General features: G+C 26.2%; 1 protein-coding gene across 1 annotated transcript in view; it reads right to left on the reverse strand.

Moving 5' to 3' along the window:
• Window positions 1–2,298: 2,298 nt before the first annotated feature.
• LOC100215280 (uncharacterized) overlaps window positions 2,299–21,218 on the reverse strand; it is a 21,936-nt gene continuing 3,016 nt past the window's right edge. Inside the window, exons 2-8 of the mRNA XM_065816562.1 lie at window positions 18,634–18,803; window positions 16,151–16,269; window positions 15,482–15,580; window positions 12,011–12,237; window positions 3,202–3,302; window positions 2,888–3,083; window positions 2,299–2,585 (exon numbers count right to left, since the gene is read on the reverse strand). Of these exons, the coding sequence (XP_065672634.1) occupies window positions 2,403–2,585; window positions 2,888–3,083; window positions 3,202–3,302; window positions 12,011–12,237; window positions 15,482–15,580; window positions 16,151–16,269; window positions 18,634–18,803 (1,095 nt within the window). The 3' untranslated portion in view covers window positions 2,299–2,402. The remainder of the gene's footprint in view (window positions 2,586–2,887; window positions 3,084–3,201; window positions 3,303–12,010; window positions 12,238–15,481; window positions 15,581–16,150; window positions 16,270–18,633; window positions 18,804–21,218) is intronic.

Genomic DNA, 21,218 nt, shown 5'->3' on the forward strand with positions numbered 1-21,218 from the left:
AGACGAGGAGGCTACTTGTGGTTATAACCCTCTCTCAACTCTCTAACTCCGAAACACGAATCTTGACGAAAAAGACCGCTACGCGGAGAAACAAGTTGAACTATTAGTAACATTTTTTTATTAATAATTTCATTATTTTTTAACAATTTCAAAAATACTCATTAATTTTTGTCGATATAAGTTGGAATATATTTCGAATAGTACTTATTTGTTTTAATTATGTGGGATAACACATTTGCACTGAAACTGCTAATAATAACTTGGTAGTATATGAATTAGTAAAAAGTAACGCTTTAGTGCTGACACGCGTACACGAAAGAATGTTGGAAAATGATCACGGATCAGTACTGCTAACAAATAATGGACCAGTGTTGGCAAGGGATCGTGGGCCAGTGCTGCCAAACTTATTTATTATTATTATTTAACTTTTATTTCGCTGATTAAACAATATTACAGTTTTTCATATAAAATAAATAACATCGTAAACATAAAAAACCTTTATAAAAAACATTTTTAATCTTTTTAACTTATAATATATATATACTGTTATAATCAAACGATTGCGGGCTAGTGCTGGCAAAAGATTGGGGGCCAATACTGGCCCTTTGGCAGTTTTGATGCAGGCCCTTAAACGACACCCGTAGTCGCAAGCGAAACTGGGCCAGCATTGGACCTTTATCGGGAGGCTGGCCGGGGTTTTACCATTTAATGTTAACTTCATTTATTGTATATTATTATAAAAAAGTTTTTATGAATCTCGTAGCGTTTTTAATATGTTGTTTATATAATTGAGTGTTTCCGACGTACTTGATACATTTCCAATAACTCAAAAACGCATTCTCGTTTTCATTTTTTCTATGGAGGATGCGATATTTTAGGCAACGTAAACGCAATTTATATGCGTAATTGCGTATTCAATGCGTGTGTAAACGCAGTTTTTGATTTTTTTTTAATAACATTTAGTTGTTTGAATAAACTTTTTACTTAAAAAAAAATTCTTTTTTCAAAGAATATACCTTTTCAGAGAGAAATATTTATAATATAATTTCCTTAATTGAAATTTTGATTTTTTTAATGAGCTTCAAAATAATTATACTTTCGATTTTCCAGGTTTTGAAAAAGTTTTGTTCGAGAGACCAACTAATAAACGGATTGGAGGAATTCTGATTTACGTAAAGGAAAACATTTCAAGTGCAAATGTTTATAAATCGATAATATTGCTACTTCTTTGGTTACCCATTATTTGATAACGCTACCGGAGTAGTAACCAACTGGTTACTACCCGGGTAGCATTATCAAATAATGGGTAACCAAGGAAGTAGAAATATCATCGATTTATAAACATTTGCACTTGCTTCGTAAGCTAGGTCTATTCTTTGAAAGAAATCTTATTTTTTTCGATTTTACATTCTCGATAACTAAGTTCAAGTGACCGAGACTTTTACAGACATTTAGATGAGCCAAAGAAAAAAATTCTGTTTTTTATATACTGAAATTTATTATAAGTTCATTGTATTCATACTGCTGCCATTGCGCCAATACTTTCGCTACACGGTAATACTCCTACGTAAAAGTTGTATATTTTTAAATATACAAATTGTTTGAACATGGATTTATTTTCATAAATCCATGTTCTAAAAGTAGATTTTTTATTTTTATAGTCATTAACCATAAATGGGTAATACAAAGATATTACAAAGAAACTTTTAAGTTCATTTCAAAATAAATTTTTTTTCTTGAACCTAAATGGTAATTATTTTAAATTTTACTTACAAATTTCACATAAAATTTTTGGAAGCATTAATAACTATAAGTAGGTTCAGTTTTTAAATGAGACCTAGCGGGCAAAGGTGCCTTTCGAACGTCTCAAACCAAGTTAAAATTTTTTAAGATATTTTTTCATGAAGAGTCATAATGACGTCTTAAATAACTTTTAAAGACCCTTTTCAATTTAGAATAACTCAAAATCTACTCGATTTTTATAAAGGTCTATATAATTATTTCATAAAAAAGGGTTTATTCAGATGATTGTGAATTTTACAGGGTGTGTTTTGATTATTCATATTATATTTTATATTCTTTTATTTTCTTATTTTAAGTAATAACTATAAATCATTCATTAATTATTTATAATTTATAAATTACTCTAAATAAATAGCTTAATAAGTTTTATCTCCAGTGGAATAATTTTGTGGCAATTCCGAGTGAATGATATTTTATTGGAATGCCAACGATATGAAATCAAATTGGAATTCGATTGAAATGGTAAAACTATTTAAATAATAATAAAAAAAGACATTAAACTGCATACAATTATATAAATACGATCCTATATATTTACATATAATTTCATCATAATATTTACATAAATGAAATTACTAATAAAAAAACTAATTAGTCTCTCAATTACATAATAGAAAAACAATTAAATTAAATATGATTAAAAACAACGAATATTTAGTATAATTAGAATAACTAGTGTTATTTGATGATCCTGTCATATGAAAAGAAGCCACTGTAAAGTTGACACTTTGCAATAGTTTGTTAGCGTTGATATCCATATCATTCATCTTAGTTTCGTCAACCTTTAAAAAAATGATAAAAATATATGATTTTATAAAATGATTGCGCTTTAATTAAACATTTAGGACAACTAGCGCCAGTACTCTAGTCCCATCCCTTTTTAACTCGCTAATAAAAACTATTATTTCCTACCCCATTTGCAAGTTGTAAACGAAAAAGAATGAAAAATTTGTACATTGGTGGATATTACTAAATTTAATTATTATTTTAATTGCTCTCATTATGTTTAAATGGGTTCTTATTGTTTAAATGATTTTTAAAGTTTGAATGGCTTCTTGATGTTTGAATGGCTTAGGATTTTTACCTGAATTGTTCTAATAAGTAACTTGAATGGCTTTGGAGTTTTGCTATGTGTCATCATTTGAAAAGGCATCCCTGTATAAACAAGAGGATTAGCTGCTCCAAAGAGACTTATCCATTGTCTATCAAGACAACTCGTCCATATTTTTGTTGTTCCGACCAATCTTTGGATAGACGAAGTCATATTGCTAAGAGTCATTCTAATAAATAATAAAAAAAGCCTTTCATTAGGCGATCTAAAAAAAATGAGTCCAGTACAATTTAAACAAGTTAAAATGTGTTTATAGAAATATAAAATATCCTCTAAACGTTTCTTACAAATAATTTGTAAAAAAGTCTTTTTCATGGATAATTCGTCCACCGCCATACCGTGACCAGGCATTTTTAAAGTAACTGGTTATTCGTGTTTGGTTCAGTTCCTGAAAATAAAATTTTTCTTAATATACCTTATCTCAATATCTCAATTTTGTATTTTATTATATATTGTTATTTATTTAAAAATACAAACTCCAATCAAACATCAGATAACTCCAACTCTATAATTTAGACAGTAAGAAGTAAGTAGAAGATAAAAGTTAGATAAGTGTTTTTTACTAATTTATATATATATATATATATATATATATATATATATATATATATATATATATATATATATATATACATATAGATACATATATATACATATAGATACATATATATATATGTGTATATATATATATATATATATATATATATATATATATATATATATATATATATATATATATATATATATATATATATATATATAAAAGAGAGAGAGAGAGAGAGAGAGAGAGAGATAAAGAAAGAAAGAGAGAGAGATGTGGCTAGGCTTCCCACACCCCCTAATTGGGGGAGGGAGGGAGTGAATTTAGGGCCCACTTGCAAATTAAGGAACCCTATCGCAAATATAAGGAGCATTTTTTTTTAAGTATTACTTAATGAAAATTTTTTTATAATTTTTGGGCCCTTAATACAGGTTTGGGAGGGGGAGGGTCCTCGGACCCAGCAGCAATGGCACAGAATATAAATATAAATATAAATATATATATATATATATATATAAATATATATATATATGTATATTTATATAAACATTTATATATATATATAAATATTTGTATATGTATATATTTATATATATATATATATATATATATATATATATATATATATATATATATATATATATATATATATATATATATATATATATATATAAGTATATATATATAAATATTAGTATATATATATATATATATTTATATATATACATATGCATAAATACATTTATATATAAATATTAGTATATATATATATATATATATATATATATATGCATATATACAATTATATATATATATATATATATATATATATATATATATATATAAAGAAATTAGGATTACGCTACTTTCGATATTTGGTAAAACACTGTTGTTATTTTTTGAATTAACAAAACAATTTAAATCTTTTCAGAACATTTAACCAAATGTCAAGACCTGCTTTGTTGTTAAAACTCAAAAAGCACTTAATATGTACTCGACTTATCATGATTTAATAACAGTATACTTTTTGGAGAATACTTTAGTCCTGATACAACAACGTACATTTGCAACCAATCAAATAACTGCTGCAGATGCTGCAAAGTATAGTTCACACTGCTGAGTTTATTTTTAAATGAATCAGATTGCTACTTTTAGTATAAAGTAACCAATTTTTTAACTTCCCTGCAAAGTGTGATTTACTTTAGGAAGCTTTGTGAAATACATTTTCATCCTCTGCAAAGCATAGTTCTTACTTAAACTTTTTTCAAAATACATTTTCTAACAAAAATAAAAAGATCAACAGTCTAATATTAGGCAGACGCCAGAATGTCAATATTTGTACTAATATGTGTATGTATGTATATATATATATATATATATATATATATATATATATATATATATATATATATATATATATATATATTATATATATATTGTATTTGGGAGTACGGAAGGAAAAAAATGATTCTTATGCCAACAAATACGTCACTTTTAACTACATTTGACTTTCGTCCAACATTTGCGTGTTGTCAGAAAGTTAAAACCATTAATTTAAAACAAATTATTCGTTTTTTTAAAAAACCGCAAAAACGCAAATTTAATTGACCAGAATGTTTTTAAAAATATTCTGAATGTTTTTAATAATATAAACAATGTTTTTATTTTTTTAATAAAATGTTTTTATTTTTATGTTTTTTAATAAAATATTTTTATTTTTATTTATTTTTACCGTAAATCATGCACGGAGTGTTGCTACATCTTATAGCCTGACTCGCAACAGAGTGCTGCTACATTGACTGATAAATAGCTACATCTACTATCTTATAGCCTGACTTGCAAGGAAGTGCTGCTTCTTTGACTGAGGGTTTGGTTGGGGCAGGCAGTCTATCAAGCAATAAAAAAAAAAATTCTGATCCTGCATTTTAATTTTTACTTTTTGTCAACAAAATACGGATAAACTTTCTGACAACCAGTTAGGGGTTATATATATATATATATATATATATATATATATATATATATATATATATATATATATATATATATATATATATATATATATATATATATATATATATATATATATATGTATATATATATATATATATATATATATATATATGTATATATATATATATATATATATATATATATATATATATATATATATATATATATATATATATATATATATATAAATTATGTTAGTGTATTCTACAAATAGAGTGCTCAATGTTCTTAAAGGGATCATAAACCTTCGAGTTTGTTTGCATAAGAGATCGATTACGTAAACAAACAAATAAGTCAATGACATCATAAACTAAAACTCTTTGAAAAAAAAAAGCTTGAATAAGTTATCAAGTCTGTAGATTGCGGCGTATATTATCCTGACTTTTAAGCCTAAAGTAAAACAGAGAAGGCAAGCTTCGACTAGAATAAAATAGTTAGTTTTTCAGCTAAATATGGAGCTGATGTTTACAAACAAACTGAACAGTTACAATTATTGAAGAAGTCGGTAGCAAAGTTTAAAGACCAGTATATACTTTTACAAAAATGTGAAAAACACAAACTTATTCTGAAATCATTACGAATTACCAGTAAATACAAAGAGAGCAGTGAGTATTGTTATTTGATATAGATTTGAAATTTTGATTTGTATTAAAAACGATGCTAGAAAACGGTATTTTATGCTTGTTAATGAAACTAAAAATCTCCAGAAAAATCTTAAAGTTATTCTTGATGAAATAGACTACAAAGAAGTTTAACAAGTTACTGAAAAAGCTCGCGAAATAATGTTTCTGAAATCAAAAGAAAGATTATTTTAAAAGTTTAAAATTCTTCAAGACAAATTTGAAAATAATCACAGTAATAAAATCTGTAAGTTAACAACCCATACAAAGAACTCTGTTCTAAACTTATGCTATGTCAATATTTCAATAAACAAAAACAATTTTCTTAATCTTGGTCCACATTTCGTACCTCGGCTTTAAAATTAGAATATAGCAACAAGATTGAAAATGGATTTGAAAAAAAATGTTTTAAAAGAACTTAAAATGGGAAAAAAATAAATCCAACTTTAACAAGAGAACAAAGAAAAGCTCTTATGGAAATTTAGGAAAACAAAATTATCGATATATATCCATTTGATAAGGGTAAGGGTTTTATAAGAATAGAACATGATAAAGCTTTGAGAAAAATTTGCAAACAAATTGGCCCAACAATAGTTTAAAATGAAGATCCCACATCTACTTACACTATTAAACTTAAAACTCACAACTTAAACAGTGATTTTTGAAAATGGAATATGATAGCATATATCCAAGTGATCCTATCCCGCCTCGTATGTACGGCTCACAAACCCGAAAAATCCCATCCTAAGAGAATAGTTATATCAACTATCGGCACTCCTAATTATGGAGTATCGAACTACTTAGTAAAGAAAATACAACCTGACTTGAACAAAAAACAAACACGTCTGGAAATTTTTTTGACTTTAGTAGTAAAGCAAATTCATAGGAGATTGACAAAAACGATGTTCAAGTTTTATTTGATGCAATAAACTTGTATACATCAATACCACTAAAGGAAGCCACTTTAATTCTTAAAAACCAATTAAAGGATGATTCGTACAAATACTCTACCAAGTTTACTATATCTGAAACAAGACAATTCATAGAGCTTTGTTTACACCGTTGTTATTTCCTGTGGAACAACCAAATCCATGAACTCGAGAATTCTGCTCCTATAGGTCTTTCATTTATGGTCGTACTTCCGGAATCATTTTTACAACATCATGAACAAAACGCTTTCAAAATTGCAATGGCAGTAAATCCTCCTCTTGACCTAAAATCCTATCTTAGATATGTCGACGATAGTCATGTTAAATTTTCCAATACTCAAGAAGCAGAACAATTCCTAATTACCTTTAAAAAAATAACCCCCTGCGATGCAATCACTCAAATCATGAAAAAACCTTAAGATTCTAAACGCAATATTTAAAGGTTACGTTCACAGGGCTTACTCTATATGCAGTAATTTATATTTAAATAATAAGATTAATTTCCTTATTTAAATACTTAACAAAAATGGGTGCAACATATGCCAACTTAAACGGATTGCAAACTTAATTGAAAATAAACGATCCCTAAAAATCAACAAAATTCAATAAGGCTCTCTTAACCTCACTACTGTATTGTTACCATGGATACCATCATTATCCCTGAAACTAAGGAAAATATTTTGGAAAGCTGGCTGTAGTCTTCAAATTAATTCCAAATTTAAGAACATTACTAACATCAAAAAACAAAACTAAATGGCCACATAATAGTCAACCTAGAACTTATTTGATTGAATGCAAATGCTCAAAAAGATACATAGGCAAAACTAAACTTCAAATTAGGACTCGAATTCACCAACATCTAAAAGTTTAAACGAGGGTAACATTATCAGTCTGCAATAGCCACCCATAATAAGTTTTGTTCACAAGAAATAAAGTGGGAAAACGTAAAAACAATTAAAGTTAAAAGAAAATTTTTTTTATTAAAAAGTGTACGAAGCTCTTGAAATATAGAGGTTCCAATGTTCACCTTTACATGGTGGAATTAATTAGATAACAGGCAGTTTGTGAAAACTAAATTTTAGACTCTGTTTTTTACATTTTTACATAAGCAAGAAAGAAGTCATTCAACTGCTGATGTCAGTTAATTTTAAACTGTTTCTTACATTACAAAATATTTCTGTGTATAATTTTTACGAGCTGATGATGCTGGTAACCATAATCCAGCAAAAATTTCTAAAAATAAATTATTGATCGTATTAAGAGAATTCGTATTAATTGATGTTTTCTTACTAATATAATATATAGTCTTATACACGATGTCAACACTGAATATATATATATATATATATATATATATATATATATATATATATATATATATATATATATATATATATATATATATATATATATATATATATATATATAACTTAGAAAAAGTTTGGCTTAACCCACAAATTGGCAATCCATCTGTCCAAATAACTCGAGGACACTCTCAATGTCCTCGAGTTATTTGGACAGTTACTGGAAGAAAAAAGATGAAGATTGTAGAGCAAGATAACGATTGACAGGCCTCTTAAAAGATTGCAAATTATATAATTCAGGAAAGCTAGAAGGAAGCGAATTCCAAAGAACTGATGTTCGAGGAAAAAAACTAGAGGAGTAAGAGTTATGGAGCACTTAGAAACAGTCACAGAGAAAGAATGAGACTTAATTGAATGACAAGTAACACAAGAATGAATTTTAGTAGATGGCACAAGAGACGCTAGCTCTTTAGAGCAGTGCCCATTTTAGTATTTGTAGAAAAGAGAAAGTTAAGCAACATTACGACAATGTAATAATGGTTGGAGGTTGGCTGCAATAGCAGTTCAACTATGCTTACAATGCGTTTTTGCACCTTGTCTAAAAAAGAAAGGGCATCATTAGAAGATCCGCCCCAGATATGGCAACAATATTCCATACAAGGCCGGATTTGAGATTTATAGAGATAAAGAATAGAACCGGAGAAAGAAAGAATCGAGCTTGATAAAGAGGTGCAGCCTTTGCAGATGCTAATTTTGCAATGGATTTGATATACGGTTTCCAATGAAAGTAAGAGTTAATCCTAGAAGATTAAGGGAAGATGACTCATCGAGTACATTACCATTCATAAATATAGGAAGATCTAAATTATTGCGATAATGATTGGCTGATAAAAACTGAGTTTTATTTGAATTAAATAATAATTATTTTTGAAATTTTAATAAAATTTCACTTCTTTCAAGACAACATGACATACATTTGAACAATTTTTTTTCTTGTTTAAAGTCTCGTTGCAAGTTTCAGGCTTGAGGTGGCTCCCCTAAATCTCATTCAATTTTAAAAAAATTTAACAGTCTTGTGAAAACCAATAGAATTTTATGAATAGGGACAGATCAACTTTGGAATGTATGGGTCGTTGAATGCACCCTAATATACACATACATACATACATATATATATATATATATATATATATATATATATATATATATATATATATATATATATATATATATATATATATATATATATATATATATATATATATATATATATGTGTATATATATATATATATATATAGATCTATAGTTTGTTGGCTTTGGGAAGAGCGGAAGGAAAAAAGTGATTCTTACGCCAACACATACGTCACTTTTAATTACTTTTGACTTTCGTCCAACATTTTCGTGTTGGACGAAAGTCAAAACCATTAATTTAATTACAAATTAATTGTTATATAAAAAAACCACAAAAACGCAAATTTAATTGACCAGAATGTTTTTAACAATATAAACAATGTTTTCATTTTTATTTTTTTTAATATAATGTTTTTATTTTTATTTTTTTTACTGTAAATCATGCGCGGAGTGTTGCTACATCGACTATCTTATAGCCTGACTCGGAAGGGAGTGCTGCTACATCGACTGACAAATAGCCTGACTCGCAAGGGAGTGCTGCTACATCGACTGACAAATAGCCTGACCCGCAAGGGAGTGCTGCTACATCGACTGAGGGTTTGGTTGGGGCAGGCAGTCTATCGTTATTAAAAAAAAAAAATTCCGGTCTTGCATTTTAATTTTTACTTTTTGTCAACAAAATATGGAAAAAACTTTCGTACAACATCTAAGGGTTCTATATATATACATATATATATACATATATATATATATATATATATATATATATATATATATATATATATATATATATATATATATATATATATATGTATGTATAGTTTTATAGATTGTTGCATTTGGGAGTACGGAAGGAAAAAAATGATTCTTATGCCAACAAATACATCACTTTTAATTACTTTTGACTTTCGTCCAACATTTGCGTGTTGTCAGAAAGTTAAAACCATTAATTTAATTACAAATTAATCGTTTTTTAAAAAAACCGCAAAAACGCAAATTTAATTGACCAGAATGTTTTTAAAAACATTCTGAATATTTTTAAAACATTCTGAATGTTTTTAAAAATATAAACAATTTTTTTATTTTTATTTTTTTTAATAAAATATTTTTATTTTTATTTTTTTTACTGTAAATCATGCACGGTGTGTTGCTATATCAACTATCTCATAGCCTGACTTGCAACAAAGTGCTGCTACATCGACTGACAAATAGCCTGACTCGCAACGGAGGGCTGCTACATTGACTGACAAATAGCCTGCCTCGCAAGGGAGTGTTGCTACATAGACTATCTTATAGCCTGACTCGCAAGGGAGTGCTGCTACACCAACTGAGGGTTTGGTTGGGGCAGGCAGTTTATCAAGTAACAAAAAAACTCCCTTGCGAGTCAGGCTATAAGATAGTCGATGTAGCAACACTCCGCGCATGATTTACAGTAAAAAAAAATAAAAATAAAAGCATTTTATTAAAAAAATTTAAAATAAAAACATTTTATTAAAAAAAATAAAAATAAAAACATTGTTTATATTGTTAAAAACATTCAGAATGTTTTTAAAACATTCTGGTCAATTAAATTTGCGTTTTTGTGGTTTGTTTTAAAAACGATTTATTTGTAATTAAATTAATGGTTTTTACTTTCGTCCAACACGCAAATGTTGGACGAAAGTCAAAAGTAATTAAAAGTGACGTATGTGTTGGCGTAAGAATCACTTTTTTCCTTCCGCTCTTCCCAAAGACAACAAACTATAGATCTATATATAACTATATATATATATATATATATATAACTATATATATATATATATATATATATATATATATATATATATATATATATATATATATATATATATATATATATAACTATATATTTATATATAACTATATATATAACTATATATATATATATATATATATATATATATATATATATATATATATATATATATATATATATATATATATATATATATATATATATATATATATATATATATATATATATACACATATATATATGAAATATATACCTTATCGGGCAGGGACAGGTAGCCCATGCAATCCCTTTAATAGTTTTAATTATTTCTTTTCATTCTAGGACACATATAACAACATTTCACAGTAGGAAAGTTAGCAATTTTTTCATTAACCTATGACTCACTTTTTGTTTTTTTTTATAATAAAATCAAAAGTGGTTCACATAAAAACAATTTAAAACTATTTTTTTTTTGATTATTTGAGCATTAATCAATTAATAAATTAAAGTATAAATTAAATTGTTAAAATTATTGTAAAGCATTTTTTTAAATGTTAATTATATAACTTATTTGTAACTGAACTAAAATAGAACTTAAAATGGTAGCAAACCTTTTTTTAGTAGTGACTAAAAAGACTATAAAGCCTAACTAAAATAAATTATTTTTAATTTTTAAAATGATCCTAAAATCAAAGTTCATTTGTTACACTTTCTGTATTGTAGTTTTTGAGTTTACCATGGACAAAGAAAATATCAACACAGATAACCCAATCCTTTTTATTATTATAATAAATGAAATCATACCTTCACAAATGTGAGCCACGGTTTCAGCCATAACATTGAAGGCTTAATAGCTTCAATGTTTTGAAGGGTATTACCAGTCTTATTTAAAAGACCATCAACTTTATTATAAATATCTTGCCAATACATAAGATCACCTTTTGACCATAAGTATTCAAATTGATTTTCATCAGTGTTTAACCATGCATTCAGTGAATAAGTGTTTGTTACACTTTGGTATATACGATATCCTAAAAATTTTCATTTAAAATATTCTTGACTGGATATGCTTATTAACTTGATCTTGTTTATTTAAATAAATAAATTAATATACTGTCAGATGGGGTAATATGGCCACATACTGAAAGTTTAGCATATTTATCAGTTTTTCGCAAAAATTTTTTTACTATATATTATATTAGTTTTCATTATTTTATGCCTTTTCAGATTTTAAAAATGCTAACTATTGCCAAACAAATACTTGAGAGGCAATTTGGCCAAAATTTCAACCAGACCTCTATGAGTTACTTAGGTAAGTGCATTCTAAAGTTCAAAGCAAACCTTAAGGTAATTAGGGTAAATGGATTATTTTAAAATTAGGGCAAAATAGCCATTTATTGATTTGGTTAAATAATTTGTCAATCATACACATACAAACAAAAGAAAGGTTACACACACAGTAACTACCCCATAGAGTGAGTGGACAATGCTATGAAGGCCATTGCTGTTTCCAGATCAACTCTTAGAAATTATCTATGTGGTAAGACCAAAAACATGTGGACACCTTGATGAACTGCTCATTCTGATAAGTAAGAGTTTATCATTACTCAAAATTGAGCACTTCATCACCAGGATGAAGTGCTTTGGGATCTGGCTGCGTTAAAACATTTTATTAAATGTATCCTTCACAAACAAAAGTAAACTTCTCTGGGCAAGATTAGGCTTATAGATTTTTGAAAAGGCACCACAACCTAAAATAATTAAACAACCAATAAAATTATTACAGAGTATTGGTCAGAAAATTTTAAAGAGCTGTGCAGCTGTAAGTAAATAATAGCTTGTTGTTTATTTTCAACAATCTGCACAACCTGATCAAAGATATTGTCCTTCTAATGTAATAAACTATGATAAGACTAATCTCAGCAAAAATCCTGGCTCCAAGAAAATGATTTTAAATGATTAAAAGGGGGCCCTCTAGACCCTCGAATATTTAATGGGTCCCTAATATTTAAAAAAAAAAAAGTTTTTTAAAAGTATGTCAACCTGGTACTCAAAGAAGCAAAATTATATAAAAATTTCAAAAATAATATTTAATTTGGAAAAGTTTTAACTTATTTATCAAAATTGTTATAAAAATACATAATTTTTTTTTGTTTTTGTTAAAAAATGTAATTTTTCATGTAATAAAAACCAAAAATAACAATTCTATATTTGAAATCTATATTATTTTTGAAATTTTTATATAATTTCGCTTCATTTGAGTACCAGGTTGACATATTTTTGAAAATTTTTTTTTTGAAAATATTAGGGACCCATTAAATATTCGAGGGTCTTGAGGGACCCCTTAAAATATTTTTTATTCAAAAAAATTTTAAATCTAGTGTTTTTGTATTAGATAGAACACATGATGGGGGTCTCTGCATATTTTTGTCAAAAATGTTGTGTTTTGGGACTCCCTAATATATATATATATATATATATATATATATATATATATATATATATATATATTATTATTATTATTATTATTATTATTATTATTAATAATAATAATATAGTATATTAGATAATATTGGTTGCCTGCTGAAAATTTGAGTTGCACTTTGCCATTTAAAAAAAAAATGCTTTTATTTCATATGAAAGAACTTTTAAAAATAAATAATGAAAATGCACATATCAATTTCGCATTCATAAAAAAGCTTTTCTTTAATGTTTAAGAAATGTGTCTTGACTAAAAGTTGACTCATTTGATGTTTCAATTAATAATGATTTTAAAGGTACTAAATATTGTATAAATAAACAAAAAAAAGTTTGCCATAAAAATAAAGTAGACAAAACATTATCAATGCAAACATATTAAAACAGTTAAATTTTAAAATTAAAATTACAGTAAAAAAAAATGTAATAAAAGGTTTAATGATTTCTCATTAACATTTTTTTGTGTGCTTTATAAAAAAATATTAATTGTACATTATATGAGATTAATTTTCTTTCATGTTCGGTAATATATAGAGATATTATACTTTAAGTATAAATTTTATCTAGGCACAAAGGATATTTATATTTTGAAAATTATATTTGATGTTATAAATTATTTTTGTTTACTATCAAAGAAACATTGTCAATTTCTGTAAATTTATTTTGATCCAATAACTTTGTTTATTACATGACTCAGTGTGTAGCAGAGAGTATGCATCCTTGATGCTTAGCATCATCCAGGCGGAAAAAACCAAAATATAAAAGGTAAAACTATAAAACCAGTTTAGAATTATCCATATTTATGGTTTACTAAACTTTAATAAAGTATATTTTTATATTTAATACCAGTTCTACAATTATTATTATTTTAGGAGTTTGTTATTAACTTAAAGCATTGAAGTTTTTAGGATCTAGGAAGCATACTCTCCCCTACATTACTTTAAAACAAAACTTTTACACAATGCCAATGACAAAATATTTTTTAAATTTAGTTAACTTTGCAATGATAAAACATTTTATAAATTTAGTTAACTTTGCAATAATAAAACATTTTTTAAATTTAGTTAACTTTGCTAAAAAAATATTTTATGTTCATTATTTATATTATTTTTATTTATTTATACTATTTTTATCATCTCAAGAAATTGTTCTTAAAAAATATAACATCAATTTCACTCTAAACAAAATGTTGTAAACCACGTTATTTAACTGTGGTTATTACTCAAATATTTTTTTTACGTCTAAAAACCTTCAATACAAATTTCTTTACAATTAGCGCAATTATTGTAACTTATGTTTTTAGAATTTTAAAAAAATATTTTAGCTTTTAAATTCCTTTAATTTTTTATAAAAATTTTTAGACTTTATAACAACTTTAATTTATTCATTTTAAGGCTGATGATAAACCAGTAATGTTACTACACAATATAATAGCAAATAACTAAATACCCCATTCATACTGACAATAAAACATGTTTTTTTTTTTAAAAGCATTTAAAAAATTGTTATTGTAAAAAGCAGTATTAATAAACGGTAAAACAATACTGCGTGGTTGTTTTGTCAATATAAAAAGCTTGTGTTAATATAATACAACTTTACCATGTTGTTTTACTATTATTCAAAATGTACTATTTTTTTAAAAAGTTTTTGATACTTATGAGTTATTATGAGTTCCCCTTTAAGTAACACATCAAAATAATATGTATGTATGTATATATGTATGTATGTATGTATATATGCATGCATTTATGTATGTATGTATGTATGTATGTATGTATGCATGTGTGTGTGTTTTACCTCTCTGATCTGGAAGACGGTGGATGATCCATGAGTGCTGAAGTGGTCCAACTAATTTCATTTCAAAAATTATTTCTTTATTAGCTGTGGATTCATTATCTAAACAAAAAAGAGAGAAGCACTCAGCTAATAATCAAGAGGTTCGAAGTTCAAATCCATTCTTCCTCCACTCGCTTCTCAAAGTATTGCATTAAACCTCCATACAGTGCCTATGTCCTCCAAAATACAAACCAAGACCAAGATTGAAACTATTTAAATTTATTTATTTAAAGGTGTTTCAAAGTTTAAAGTTGAAATTTGCAAATAAAGTTGAAGAAAAAAAAAGAAGAGTAGACTTCTCAACTGAAATGGTCCCCTCTTGAGCTTTGCAGGACGGGGGCAGTAATTTAAAGTTATCTAAAGAACTGTTATTATTATTAAATTAATATTAAGTATATCATTATTTATTTATAAATATAAAACTTTAGAGATATTTTCAAATATGGCAAGGTTTTTAGTTTTTTAAGATACCAAGTGCAAAAACTTAAGTTTCAATTGGCCACAATTTTAATTCCAAAGAAACAGTTTATGAAACTTTGATAAAAATCATTTTCTTTTTATACAATTTATAATTTTAATTATGTTTTATGTTTACTTAAGTTAAATCATATTTAAAATATTAATGCTTACTGTTTATTTTTGAAAACAAGTTGATAACATTATTGTTAGAAAAATCTTCAGCATTATCTTCATTAACCTGTATATTTCGTAAGTTTTCATATCCTTCAATGATTTCTAATATCCAGTCACTAAATATATTCATATATGTATATTAATATACACATATACACATTAGGGTGATCTTAAAAAACTACATTTATTAAAATTGTGTACTGGGACCCCCTAAATATGTTTTATAAAATAAAATAACATGAGTTAAATTTTATTTAAGGGTGCCGCTTGACCATTTATTATCTAATGGGTCCCTAATATTTTGGAAAAAATATTAGGGACCCATTTGGAAAAAATATTAGGGTCTTTCAAAAGTAGGTCAACCGGGTACTTAAAAGAAGCGAAATTATACAAAAAGTTCCGAAATAATAATCATTTTATAAAACAATTTTTATTATATAATAAACTGCTAAAAAACTTGCAAAATTGCACTTTTTGAATTTTTAGTTGAAAAACTATACTTTTTAAGCACTCAATTCTAAAATAAAAACTTATATATAAAACAATTTTTTTTGTTTGTTTAATTTTTGTTTAATTTTGCTTTTTTTTAAGTACTAGGTACTAAGTACTAAATACTAAGTACTTTTGAAAGACTTTTTATTCCAAAATATTAGATACTTGTAATATATAATAAAGGTAATATTAATGTGTAATAATGTAACAAATAATAAAGGGTCTAGCAGCACCTCTAAAATAAATTTTTAATCAAAAATTTAGTGTTATTTCAAAACTCAGTGTTATTTCATTGCATAAAACACATCTAGGGGGTCCTAGTATATAATTTATAAAAAATTTGTTTTTTAAGGTCTACATATATATATATATATATATATATATATATATATATATATATATATATATATATATATATATATATATATATATATATATATATATATATATATATATATATATATATATATATATATATATAAACATTATAAATTATACTATAAACATTAGCATTTAGCTAATTCCTGGTACTGCGGGTAACAGTAACATATATACTATATAGCTCTAGTTTATCTATTGAGCACTCTTTTAAGTATACAATATTATACATGACAATATAAAGATATTTTCTTTATTCATATATATACACTTACGTGTATATATATATATATATATATATATATATATATAATATATATATATATAAATATATATATTCAGTATTCAGTTTATGAATATTACATAATTCTTTTATATCATCTAAAAAAGAAGATTTTACTGAACAGTAGTTAAGTTTAGAATTAATGATTTTAAAGGTTACTTTATTGTTTAAAAGGCAGATAAATAGATTTATTTTGTTTTAGTGTATGGGGATTTTTATTTCTGTGCGTGATTTTTTTTTCCTCTTTGTTTTAGCAATTAAAAGCTAAGACTTAAATTAATATGTTTACTATTATGATTTTTTTTTTAAACTTTTATAACAAAAATATTTTTATCATATTTTAGGCTACTTGAATAAATTAAATATATATATTTTGATCATTTTATTTTTTTTATGAAATAACATCGCTACTGTTTGAAAATGTTCAAAACACTATACTTTAGCTAGAAATAATTGATAACTGCCATTTCTCATTGAAAATATACTAAATAAGAGTCGTAGAAGTATAATATTTTACTTAAAATACTCTCAAGCAATTTCTTTTCTTAAAAATACATACATGAAATTAACAAACTCGCAACTTCCATGCATGACTTCTGTGTGTGATCACTCATGAACTGCATTTAAACGATTGCTGTGACTCTATGATACATAGTGCAATCCTGCAACTTTCTGAAAAGCTTTACTAATGTTTAAAACATCATTTAAAAAAAATATAATTAATATATATTTTTTTAATTTGACATATTTGACATCTCCTAAATTTTAAATAGAGATTGTATATAGTTTTTACTATACTTAGAGACATTAAAAAGCAATTTTACTGCGTTCCTTCCGAGGGTGTCAAGTTTTTTCATTGTTGACTCTTTATTTTCACAGAGCTCTAGACCGTGGGTTAGCATCGGAACTGCTAATGATTTATATAATTGGATAATAGACATTGGATGTGCAAACCGGATTCCAGAGTGAATCAGAGTTTGCACGGCTGCCTGGAAATTTGATACCCTACTGTCAATATTTTGCTTCATTTAAAAAATATAAATTTTGTAGAACAGCTTTTATTTTTAAATTACAAAACTCTTTTATTTAAATCATTTAAATATTTGAAAAAACTAAAGTCTTATAAACTCAATATTGAAATTGAATATATAAGTAAAGAAATATATTTAAATGGCCTGGATCGATTCTGAAATCTGAAAGACCTGCGCATAGTCATAAAGGCTGTAAAAAACAGAAGTATTTCATATTCCTGATTATTTAATAAGTTAGAAAAGAAGATATTTTTAGTTCAAAATGTAAATGAAACAAAACAGTTTTAAATTATAACCTAGTTCCTTGTGATGTATAGGTAGTGCCATTTGATTTAAATTTATCTGCAAATTGTAGCAAGTCGCATTTTGAACCTCCTGATTCAATAATTATTTTTTTTGATGCTCTTCTTCCATTTAAATTTTTATCAAATTTTTTTAAAAGAGACACAACATTGTATAATGAACTCTAAAATATATAAAAATCATATTTAAGAAATTTAAAAGTATGTAAAAATTATAACAATATAAAATAAATATAATAAAAATATATATAATCTACTGCATAAAAAGGGAAAATTATAAATAAGAATTAAATGCTATTTATATTAGCCAGTCATAATTGGAGAATTTATCTAAGTTGATAGATTTTTAAATAAGGCAGCTATTAACTATTCGTGGCAGTTTATATTTATTAGCCTTAATAACTGGTGAGGATTTGTCTTCCTTTTTCCCTAGTAAAATTAGTTTTGACATTTTTAATTATTTAAATTCATACTTAAAAAATAAAAAATTGTTCAAAATGAAGAGGCAAATTATTTTAGAAGGTAAACATTTAGTATGAGCCAAAGATAAACCTCTTTTATAGGGTTCCCATATCCTCGGAGATCATCGGATTTTAAGGCAAAAAATAAGGCTCCGGGGGATTCCAAAGAAAAACATAAAATCTCTTTTTTTTTGGAGCTTTCTATAGAAGTTTCATATTAAATACTTTAATTTTGAGTATATATAGAACTGAAAATGTAAAAGTTATTAATTGTAAAATGCTTTTAGTTACTTGACTAATTTATTGAGACTGCTCAAACAACACGCGTTTTCTCAATGCGCGTGCATTCAAACTTGTGTAAACGAAAGTCACGAACGTTTTAATGCTCATCTCTTCTAAATACGTTTTAGAAATTTAACCATTTTAACGTTTTAAAAATTTAACCACTATAGTTTATAACCTTAAGGTTATAAAGTATTTTGGTTAAATTTCTTATAACCTTAAAAGGTTATAAAGTACTTTGGTTGCTACTACAAAAGAGATTATTCCTTGAATTTAAAGTTTAAAGTTAAAAAACAAAAAAAATAGCTGCACTTTCAATAATGGCGTCCAAAAAAATGTATTTTAGTCTTAAAAAAGGGAGAAATGTAAAATTTGCCTTCCTGGAACATATATTTCTGATTTTTACAAGAATAAACATCTTCATTCATATTCCACTGTTTATAGTTCTTGCTCTGTTTCCACAAATGATTGGTCCGATGACAGATTAAAATTAGATTAAATTTAATAACAAAATTAGCAATTTATATTAAAAAAAAATAGCATTTTAAAAAAATATAGCAAATTTAATTGCTAAAAAATATAATCTTTTTTGTACTAAAAAACGGAAAATAAAGTTTTTAATTTAGGCTTAATGGCTCAGTAAACTAAAGATTGGCAGGTCTGCACACGGTTCATTTCGAACAGACCTGTCAACCTTTATTTTATTAAATTATTAAATTAAAATTAAAAGGTTTTCTTTCCAGTTTCTAGTACAAAAAAACTATATTTTCTAGCAATTTTGTCATACTTTATTTTCTACTTTTTAGTCTTTAATTGTGTAACGGTATTTAACAATGAGAAATATTGTTACGTCACATTGTTATTATTATTATTATTTTTTAAACATCTTCGCGAGTTAGAAGTTCCTGGAAGCGAAAAGATGAAGTTTATAGAGTAAGGTAACGATTGACAGACGACTTAAAAGATTGCAAATTATATGAATCAGGAAAGCAAGATGAAGGAAGAGAATTCCAAAGTACTGATGTTTGAGGAAAAAAACTAGATGAATACGAGTTTTTGGAGCGCTTAGGAATAGTCACAGTAAAAGGAATCTGTTCCTAAGTACCCCAATAACTCGTTTTAAGGGATGAGACTTATTTAAATGACGAATAACACGAGAATAAATTTTAGTAGATGGCACAAGAGTCGCTAGCTCATTAGAGCAGTGCCCATTATAGTATTTGTAGAAAAAAGAAAGAGAAGCAACATTACAATGATGTGATAATGGTTGGAGGTTGGTTGCAAGAGCAGGTCCAACTATGTGTACAATGCATTTTTGCCCTGTTTAAATAAGAAAGAGTATCATTCGAAGATCCGCCCCAGATATGGCAACAGTATTCCATACAAGGCCGGGTTTGAGACTTTTAGAGATAGAGAATAGAATCCGGAGTAAGAAAGTGTCGAGCTCGATAAAGAGATGCAACCTTAGATGCTAATTTTGCAACGGATTTGATAAATGGTTTTCAAGAAAGATCAGAAGTAAGAGTTAATCCTAGAAGATGAAGAGTAGATGACTCATCGATTACATTACCGTTCATAAATATAGGAAGATCTAAATTATTGCGATAACGATTGGCTGAAAAAAAATTAGTTTTATCTGAATTAAAGTTCACCAGTCACTGTGAGCCCCATGCTGTAGCAGAAGTGAGATCCTTTTCCAGCTCAAAAGCCCCCTCCAAGCAATTCTGAGAGTTTTGGCTTCTTATCATGACAAGAATAAATGGTAGTACCATCAGCGAACAATGCCACCTTAGATGCGAGAATATCTGGAAGATCGTTAATGTAAATTAAAAAGAG

The sequence above is a fragment of the Hydra vulgaris genome, chromosome 13 (genome assembly GCF_038396675.1).
Source record: "Hydra vulgaris chromosome 13, alternate assembly HydraT2T_AEP".
NCBI classification, from domain to species: domain Eukaryota; kingdom Metazoa; phylum Cnidaria; class Hydrozoa; order Anthoathecata; family Hydridae; genus Hydra; species Hydra vulgaris.